This window comes from Seriola lalandi, unplaced genomic scaffold (assembly GCF_002814215.2).
Source record: "Seriola lalandi dorsalis isolate HSWRI2012SDOR001 ecotype SW California unplaced genomic scaffold, Sedor1 jcf7180002054581, whole genome shotgun sequence".
In the NCBI taxonomy this organism is placed as follows: domain Eukaryota; kingdom Metazoa; phylum Chordata; class Actinopteri; order Carangiformes; family Carangidae; genus Seriola; species Seriola lalandi.
In genome coordinates, this window is record NW_019525134.1 from 668,643 (window position 1) to 679,058 (window position 10,416).

Below are 10,416 nucleotides of genomic sequence, written 5' to 3' on the forward strand. Positions count from 1 at the left end.
GGGGGGGTCAGCCAGCTGTTTCCCATCAGTACTCAGTCAACTGCAGCCAGCCAGTTGCAACCCTGCTCAGAGGATCAGAGGGGCAGAGCAGCGGAGGGGCTCACAGAGATACGGGGGCCAAAAAGCGTCCAATTAGAAGGTCATCCCAATTTGTTCTCCCACGTCCACGCTGCTCATCAGGCACCTCAGGCCCGCTCGCCCAGTGTTATATACAAATCCGTAGCCAGAGGTGAATGGGTTGCCGCCATCTGGGAGTGATTATGCCTTTTCCTCATTGTTTCCTGTCTTTTCACCCCAACCCAGCTCCACTGAGTTCTGCTATTCAGCTAGCTCTGTGTTGGCTCAGCTCCCTTGGCTTGTTCAGGTTCTAAGCCCCCCCATGTAATTTAAGACCGGGAATGCTCAACAGCAGTCACTCATGCACAGGCGTTTACATTAGCACATGTTGTTCACCTCGTCAGGAACAGGAATCTGCTCAGTTTTATGTAACAAAAGGTTGTTTTCATTCATGATGTTCACCGCTCTCTTTTACACATCCCAGTTCCTGGTTATTGATGTCTCTGCTGTAATCTTACAAGTTATTTTCTTTAAATAGACCTTTTCAACATATTTATGACGTTATAATCCCTTGTCATTAGAGAAGTGTTCCTCTTTGAGGCTGTACACTGAGGACCTTTATATCCAGTCTATGGTGGCGACAGGAAGGAGCTGCCTGTGACCACTAGAAATCACACTCTTGTGTTGGGCTTCTTGGAGTGGATGTGAGTTTGCTTTGTATCCAGTTCAGTCCTCTGGCTGCAGGATCTTCTTCAGTGTGCACGGCTGCTCGTTGTGGAAAGATGATAAATTGCTGTGGTAGTTCTCTGCTGCCTGTGAGGGAGCCGTCCACAGCTCACCTTCCTGCGGTGTCTTCTCTCCTTACTGTCAGCCATCAGGACAAGCAGCCTCCTCAGCAGATAGTCCGTACAGTCCTCACCCACTGTTTAGTTAGGAAGCCAAGCAGAGATCCCGAGAGATTCTGTCACTTATATTACAGTGGTGAACGGGTAAAGTAATGTCTAATAGACTAACGGATAGATGTAAAGAATATTAATAGCTCTGTGTGCCGCTCCTGATGGACGTAGCTAGAAAACAACCCTTCTAGTGGAACTCATAAGGTCATGTGTGTTCCACATCGATGGCACAACATCCTGCCGCTCAAGTGATTGAAGTCTTGAGAACAGTGTTACAAGGTGATTAACAATAAGAGTGATTGTGGCTTTGTTCCTCTTACAAAAGCAGTGCCAATTATGTGTTTTGTACATTTCATTTCCATGTGAAGAACTAGAAAATGAGAGACGATTAGAAAAAAAATGAAATAATGAATAAAAGCAATTTCCCTGGTTTCTTGAGTTTAAAACAGCATAAAGTCACAACTCCTGAACTCAGAGCTGTAAAATTCCCACTTGTCAAAGCAGTGAATGCCACATCAGTCAGTCTTGGAAATTGACTCTTCTCGTTGACACAATAAATACGACTCCACATGAAGGCACCGAGATGAGCCAATATTATGCTTTGCCATTTTCTAATCACAGTTAAACATCATTAAACTCTACTCTCCTCCTGCTTTTCTGTGTGTTTCCCAGTTTTACGTGACGACTTCAGGCAGAACCCCGTGGATGTCATGGTTGCGGTGGGTGAGCCCGCAGTGCTGGAGTGTCAACCACCCCGTGGGCACCCTGAACCCACCATCTCATGGAGGAAAGATGGAGCCAGTTTAGATGACAGAGATGAACGCATCACAGTAAGAGAAGCCATTTTCAGCTTCAACATAAAACCGACACCAACTAATTATTATCATTATTTTCATTATCAGTATGTCTATTTTCATTATTTCTTCAGTTAATCGTCCGTAATTAAATTTCAGAACATAGTGACAAATAATCATCTCAAGTTCCCAGATATTCAGAACGCTTGTTATGTCCAACCAACAGTATAAAACCGAGGGATATTCAGTTAAAATCATATGAAAAGGAGGAAAGCTGCAAGTCCTCAAACTCGAGAAGCTGGAACCATGTAGTGATTATTTTGGCATTTTTGCTTGAAGTACGACTTTAACTCACTGAAGATCTGACGAGTTGATCCTACTAAACAAACTGCCTCGAAAAAAATAAGTAAATATAACTATTTATATTCATTTATGTTGACTTCATATCTACTTATTAAGTTTACTTAAAATAGTTGTCTTTACTTCATTTTGTGAAGTTGTTCCAATTCACCCAGTTTTTTCATTATTCACCCTCATGTAAGACAAAATACTGACAACTGGTTGATACGCACATAAACAAAAGTTGTTTGGTGTAAGTGTTTGGTTTTTAATTGCCCTTTTTGGGACGCTAAAGAACCAATTACCTCTCACCTCAGTCATGTTGAAGTGTGGAAGAGTAAGCATGTTAAGTCAAGATCTATTTGTGGTTACAAGAACACTAAATAATACCATCATCTTTATCTGTGCCCACACAGAAGTGAAAATTTCAGGAGAAAAAAGACCATAATGCATCACAAACACAGTATAATGCTGTTTTATATACGACTCCTGGCAAAAATACGCAATACCAGAGAACAGCAACAAGCTGACACTAGTAGTGTCATCATATGAGCATTAGCATGGCATTAATCTGATATATGAAGCTGTCATGTGGCGTGTACCACACAGCAGTGATTGTCTTTTTATGTTTTTGTATAAACTGAATTGATTTAGTGCCTGACGGATTAAGGCAGCAAGAACTCTCAGTCCTTTAACTCAAGCATATAACCAGGTTTGAGCAACTCACATGATTTTGTGTGTCCGTGTGTGTGTGTGTGTGTGTGTGTGTGTGTTGATTTGTTTATTTGAATGTCTGTGCGTGCTCCCGGGGACACACCGGAGAAGATTCAAAGCTCATGTTAGTGTGGAGTGACAGGTAGAGTCTCTCTGGGGGGCTGTGATGGACAGAGCAGCTCTCTCTGATTTAAGGAGAGGCCTGGATCAGAGCTGGGGGAAGGCTCCTCTGAGGGAAATACAAAGGCTGCTTTTTGCTTTGTACTTTCTGCGTGCCTGTCTTTGTCCTCCCTAATCATCTTTTCTATATGGAAATATGTCTTTGCCAGAAGAGTTCACTCAAAGACATCACTTACTGTACAAAGACCAAAGGAGTCCACCACAAGTGATTCATAGCTGCTTTCAGTCTTTTTGAGGGCTTCCCTTGTGGGCTGGACCATCATTTATTAATACTGATATGTAGATAAAGTTGTGACTTGATTCTTGAGGACAATTTTTAGAAGGTTCTGATATGCATAAGTGCTATTTATTGACTATAATTCAAACGTTGAGTGCCTTTACACAGATGTATGTATATCACAGAATACGCAGCTTGAGCCTGTGTGTGCCTTTAGGGCATCTAAGGCTATGTGAAGAAGAAGAAAAAGAATATACTGAAAGAGAGGAGAGATTCAAGTTGAGATGCAAGTTGAGGTTCCAGTGTCCAAGATGGAGGACAGACAAACCACATTTGGATATCTTAGCAATAGAGTTGCTGCTAAAAACGAGGATTGGTCAGTGAAGGAAATAAAAAAGCTTGTGGTCTTCTCTTTAATCAGCTGCTAAAGTTACTAGTGTAGCTGGGTCAAAGGCGTTGGTTAGAACACAATCATCTTTACTCTGCCACAAAATGTAATATTGGTTCATCAAGGGACAAAGACTCAGCGGGCCGAGAGCCATTGGACGACCAGTCAATCTAAGACTTCATCCAGGGTTCAGGTGAATAACCTCATTCACCTCATTTATTATGTATTTGATGAAAATATTAGTGCTCATCATATGAAACAGAAAACTACAGTATGGCAAAGATTATCAGCTAATAATGTAAACTGTATATTCACTGACATTCAAGTAATTAGAAATTTTATTGCATGTCCACATCTCACAAGTTCCTCTACAACTTATTCGCTGTGATATCATGTAACTTTTATTAATATCTGTTAACATTTAATACAGTTATCTTCTCTTTCATGTGGAAATAAGACACACGCTATAAACTATATTCAAAAATCTACAGAAGCTAAATTCTATTTGTTTGTTTCAGGCCAATATAATGCTGTAAATTACTGTTAATGTCTGTGTTTGTGCTCGGATCGGCTCTAATGTGAGTCTAAACATCCAAACCTAATTCATCGAAAACTTACTTGAGGAGCTGAATCTGCACTATCAGTTCCCAAACGCCCCCACTTTCTCCTCGTGATTACAAGTGGCTGGCATTGTGTATGAAAAGTACATACGACCACAAGCCACACCACAGTTTGTTAAATATTCCTCTGAAAACCACATCATTTGCAGCAGATCTGGAACGTCAGCCACAGTTAGGTCTCTCTTAGTTGTTATTTATCTGGTGGATGGTGTGAGATGCTTGTGGTGGAAGGTTAGCCTGGAGGAGGATGACTAATAAATGAAAGGCTGTCGGTTTCATCCTTGCAGCAGCAATTTAATGATGTCTTCCATCTGTGAGCTGGTGAGTGGACAGTGCCCACCGAGCAAGGCGCTGTCTAGCATGACGCTGAACCCCCTGCCTGCTTTATGGACACGGCACTGTAGGCAGCCTTGACCTCTGACCTCTTTTAAGAAATAACAGAGCTGTGCAATTACAGGCTAGCCACACGATAGCTGTGTGTGTCTCCGGTGGGCTAGAGACACACACAGCTATCTTAAGTCCCAATAGAGCGGCTGAAAGTTTAATTGAAGTTGATGCCTGGAAGAAGCTTTCAGATATTTGGGTGCAGGGAACGGCCTTGTGTTTGTTTTGTGGTCTTCAGATCGGTATGCTCCCCCACTACAGTTTCACGTCTGCTCACTGCTACTGTGATATCACCTCTAACACGGGGTATCTGCAGACTATCAATAGAGTGGCTCACATTCAAAGCACCATAAAGACAGCTACCTTGGTCTGTGGGGGTGTATGGTGGATAGGATATGAAAAGACTGAAAACAGCATGGAGAGCATATATCTGCCACCTCTTTGTTGTGTGTGTGTGTGTGTGTGTGTGTGTGTGTGTGTGTTTGTGCAGATATCAGTGAGGAGAAGCTAACAAGTTTGGGAAAGGCAAAGAATACTGACTGAACATCTGAGGATTGAATCTACAAAGACGCGATGTCTTTGTTCCCAGGGTTCTGTGCTTATGTAGCACTAGATATGAATTATGTAATTTTATAATGGGTGACCTTCTGTGCAGCTTGAAAGGCAGTGCAAATTCTATTCCTTAGCTAAAAAGATGCATAGAGATGCACACAGACATACATGACATTGCTGCTCTTATACCTACTGTATATTATCAAATGGAGGATGATTATATGTGGGTGAAATCACACATTAAAGTAGACATGTTCACAGAGGGAGCTTTAGCTTTGGCACATTTTATCACAAAATGTACAAATGTTGTGCAGATTATTTACCCTCATTATGAATGTGCACACGTACAGCACACATAAGGGTAGTCGGGGCTTGTGCAAATACAGCTGTGCAAATATTGTGTTGTGCTTTGTTTTAGATCCGCAGCGGCAAACTGATGATCACCAACACCAGGAAGAGTGACGCAGGGAAATATATCTGCGTCGGGACGAACATGGTGGGCGAGAGGGAGAGCGAGATCGCCGAGCTCACCGTGCTGGGTAAAATCTGCAGCGTTGTCATCGAACTGTGCAATGTTCCAGAGCTTCAGTTCTTGGTGGTGTAGTTTGCCAGTTCGCTGTGTGAGGTCTTTGTCACTAGGGTATAATAACCCATTAATTACGTTGATTATGCAGGACTACCATCCAATCTGCCAGCTGTGCTTCCAACCAACACATGTGCTGAGCATCTACCGCTGATGCATCCGGTGCTACAGCCTCTCAAACCTTTCAAAACAAGTGCTCCCCATGCTCCCACCGACAGCTCCCACCCCAAATGTCTGCTTCCAGCCTCTATTCTCCACCCCTCCTTTTATGCTGCTAACATTTCCCATCAGAATAGAGCTCTTATCAGTATCACACAGTTCGATGACCTTGGTTAAGGTTGGGAGTATACAGTACAGTGTCTCATGGAGCCGTTCAAGGCTATGAGAATAATCCTGCTGAATGCAGAAACGGGTCAGAATACATTGTTCTACAGGTTGTGCATAATGAATGACTTTGGAGACTGTCGGAGGATTATCACTAGAATACACTATTACATTTGCAGTGTGTGGCTGTATTTATTGCCAGTTGTTTAGTTTTTTTAATCTTCAGGCATGGAGCAGACAGTATTGGTAGTTTCTGCGGATCAAATGTTCAAGTGAAAAGTGATTTTCTGTCAAAGTGAAATGTGTCTTGTAGCTTAGTGCCAGGTACATTAACATTTTCGTTCATTCCTGCACAACTTCCTTGCTTCAGGAGCGTGTTATTGTAAAACTACTCACTAGACAATGCACCATTCACCCACTGTGTGAATCTCCACATCATTGCAAATGAGGGAAACCTCAATGATCTTCAAGGTTTACATAAATAAATGAAATGAAAATAAACTATAGAAATTACACAAAGACAACAATTAGTAAATGATGTAATCTATACAAGGATATCATAAAAAATCACAGGATGAGTATATTGATGTTTATACTTGATATTGCGCTGCCTTCCAGAGCGCCCGACCTTCGTGAAGCGGCCCAGCAGTGTGGTGGTGTTGGCAGACGAGAGCGTGGAGTTCCACTGTTTGGTTCAAGGAGACCCTGTTCCCACTATCCGCTGGAGAAAAGACGATTCTGACCTGCCGAAGGGCAGGTAATGCACAAAGGGCCTCTACATACAGTCATTACCATGCAAGCACGGTGTTTCAACTTTTCCTTTCATCTCTTGATTGTGTGTGTCTGTCCTGCCTCCAGATTTGAAATCCTAGAGGACCATACCTTGATTGTTCGCCAAGTGACCTCTTCAGATGAGGGCTCCTATACATGTGTGGTGGAGAACATGGTTGGGAAGTCTGAAGCATCCGCCACGCTCACTGTACACGGTCAGTACAACCCGATCCTCACAGTTAATGTCCTCCAACCGTAGTACCACACACTTCTCTATGCAGCATACAGGTCACATACTTTTTTCCAGGGCCTCTGATAGTCTTTTCATGGATGAAGTATCTGCAAAACAGCTGCTCTCAGCCTAACAGGAGAACTAATCCTGTCTTGTAGTGTCACAAATTAGCAGGCAGCGACTTCTACCTCACTTTTTATCCAGACCTAGTTTTCCTTATTGCGCCTAAGGCTGTTGTTTCCCTCAACACAGTAGTGGTAGTAGTGGCAGGAATTATCTCTGGGGTATTTGTGATTTTATTTTTTTGTTTCTTTTTACTCCCTGGCTGGAGGTCATATAGTGTCTGCAGCAGTTCTAAATAATAAGCAGTACAGGGCGTTGCTGCAGTTTGTTTACACTAAGTTTCATAGTAATGTCGTGTATAAACTGAGGAGAGCATGCAAAGTAAATGTTTACGTGACCACAGAAAATGGATTCATTTGGTCCAAGTTGTCTTGCCACAATGACACCCTTTAGTTTTTAAATCAGTCGCAGGAAATGAGCAGTGAGGCACCTCTCACGGTCGCACACACAGACCCATATCTATACACATAAACATACACACACCCACGGCAGTGACACGGTGGGTGACACAGACTGTGAGGACAGTAGGACTTAATTAAAGATAAGGCAGGGTTGGTTGCATGCTGGGAAATGACATGGTTCAAATTACATCATTTTCCTCTCCCTCCTAAAACCTGAGAAAACCAGCGTCATGGGGGACCGAAGCTAATTTGGGCAGTGAATGGAGAAGGGCAGGAGTAACTGGCAGATGTGTAGTAGTTGTATTCTGGGAGGAAACAGAGAGCCATCAAAGTGAATGTGTGTTTCATAATAAAATTAAAAAAAACTCTCTTACTTAACCTCTGGCTAGCTCAGTCAGAGCTGTAGTCTCAACCACAGAATCATTTTTACAGACTTAGAACATTTGGTTGATATTAAACAGTTGCCATTTGAAATAACTGCAGCAAGCCAAGGAGGTTAGTCATTTTAAGGTTTGCACAGGTTCCAAGCATGAAATGAAATGACTCTTCAGTGCTGCACTCATTAAAGTCATCTGTAATCTTTCAGACATTCACTTGGGAGAAACTTTTAGATAAATTCAATTGCCTAAACTTGACACATGTCCTTCCAGACAGGGAGCTTAAACCCAGCTTTCCTGCGCTATGCAAAATCATGTGCTTCACTTTTCTAAAAACATTCTTTGAACACAAAAATGTTGAGCAATAACCGCAGTCATCCTCTCACAGTAGTTCCAAAACCAGCTGCTTAGCTAGCCATTCATTTCACTATAAATCTAGTTTACAGATGTCAAGATGCACAGACTTTCCCATCTCTAAATATGTCTTTGTGTAGCACATTTAGCATAGCAGAACCAGATGTGTATAAGAGACAGCTTCTCCCCCCTCTCTTCAGACACAATGCTCCCTCAGGTTTATGTCCTCATTAGAGGATTGTATCTTTGTCTAAATACGCCTCAAGGCTGGATGGCTATGTAGCTCAAACCCGCAATTACATATTCTTTTCACACCTCACAATGAACAAGCCTGATGAGTCTAATTGGGGCTAAATAGTGCGCCTTGTCCTTTGACATCTCTGACATATATTTATATATAAAATACATACAGTCCTGCTCCAAAGTAGTGACACAGAAATACAGAAATTAGCCAATTTTGTATAATCTGAATGTTTAATAAAATGTCCAAAGTTACTGAACAACAACAAAACAACAAAACTATTTCATATAATGAAATAAAAAATAAACATATAATTTACACTGGACACAATTATTAGCTCATGAATTCACCAGTTAATGGTGGTGATTGTTTCCAGTTTTGTTTTCTCACAATGTTGAAGACGAGACCACCAAAGATCTTTAAGACCCTGTTTCCACAGTTTCACAGTCATGACACACAAGCCATCTGAAGAACAGCCCTACCTGCAGTGAAATGCGGTGGAGGTTCTGCGGTACTGTGGGGCTGCGGAGCGGCCTCTGGTACTGGAGCTGTTGAATGTGTCAAAGTGCTGTTTTAGAGCGAAATGTCTAGTTTAGTGTCAGAAAACGGCTGAAGAGGAAAAGAGGGGCTGTTTTAAACTGCCACAATGGAATCCATTGGCACCTAAATCCAATTGAAACCCTATGGAGGGAGCTGAAATCTGCCAGAGCAAAAAAAGACTGCAAACTTAAAAGAGCTTCAATGGCAGTAGAAGAAGAAACCACCAGCAGACAGGTGCACGGAGCTTTTAGATGGTTACTGGAAACGTTTAGAGGCCGTCAGTGTCGACAAAGACTCCGCAACCAAAAATTAGTGAACGCTGCCAATAATTGTCTCCAGGGTGCTTGTGCTTGTACTATTTCACAACTATGCACGTTTTTTTGTTGTTCAGTAACCTTGGACATTTTATTAAAATACTCTGGTAAAAAAAAATTGGCCCATTTGCATTAATTTTGAATTATGTATTTGAAATTCAGGAACGCAAAATAATTTTGACCAGGAATGTAAATGTGTATTATCACAGTGTGAACTCATCATTTTGTCTCTCTGCCTGAAGAATAATAGCGAGATAAAATGAATATCCTCATAAGCACCAATATTATACACCTATAAGGATATTGATCAAATAAAAATACTATTAACCAAAAGTAACAAAAAAACACTACCATTGATTATGTAGCTGTCATAATGTTTACTGTGCTTTCGTACCATTACCATTGTGCTCACTCATTCAAGCATGTGTCAGTACTGTTGAGTGCATCATTGCTGTTGCATGTCCCTGATTACTCATTACACTGCTCTTTTTTGTGTTTTTCCCCCTTGTAGTCAACACTGGTAAGTTGTCATCCATCCCTCATCCTCCATCAGACAGCAGCAGGAAATCATGAGCCCCTGTCATTGTCCTATCTGCACTGTAATTCCATCCACCAATACAGTATGTAATTCATGTTATGTGTGGGTAAATGAATAAAAATGTGCTTTGTTTTTTCGTTAAGAAAGGTAAAGAGTGACTGCTTTAGCCACATACACACTTAGCCTGCTTTATCCCTCGAGCTTTCTATGCAGACTGATGTGTTCTTGTACTGGGACTGATGAACATGTGCAGTAATTTGGACCTCTCTTCCTCCTCAGTGCCCCCAGCATTTGCCATACGCCCCAGGAACCAGGTGGTGACAGTGGGCAGGACGGTCACCTTCCAGTGTGAAGCCACCGGCAACCCACAGCCGGCTATCTTCTGGCAGAGGGAGGGCAGTGAGGTGAGACTGAGCCTCAGTCTGTCATCACACTAAATCACTTCTCATGAATGAGCTTCTAACTCTGTGATCCCCC

General features: G+C 42.0%; 1 protein-coding gene across 1 annotated transcript in view; it reads left to right on the forward strand.

The window, feature by feature from the left end:
- The window catches only part of LOC111663947 (roundabout homolog 1-like), a 71,876-nt gene that overhangs the window by 48,474 nt on the left and 12,986 nt on the right, over positions 1 to 10,416 (forward strand). The window contains exons 3-7 of the mRNA XM_087177126.1: positions 1,626 to 1,783; positions 5,560 to 5,680; positions 6,667 to 6,805; positions 6,907 to 7,034; positions 10,219 to 10,343. Coding sequence (XP_087033252.1) covers positions 1,626 to 1,783; positions 5,560 to 5,680; positions 6,667 to 6,805; positions 6,907 to 7,034; positions 10,219 to 10,343 — 671 coding nt within the window. The remainder of the gene's footprint in view (positions 1 to 1,625; positions 1,784 to 5,559; positions 5,681 to 6,666; positions 6,806 to 6,906; positions 7,035 to 10,218; positions 10,344 to 10,416) is intronic.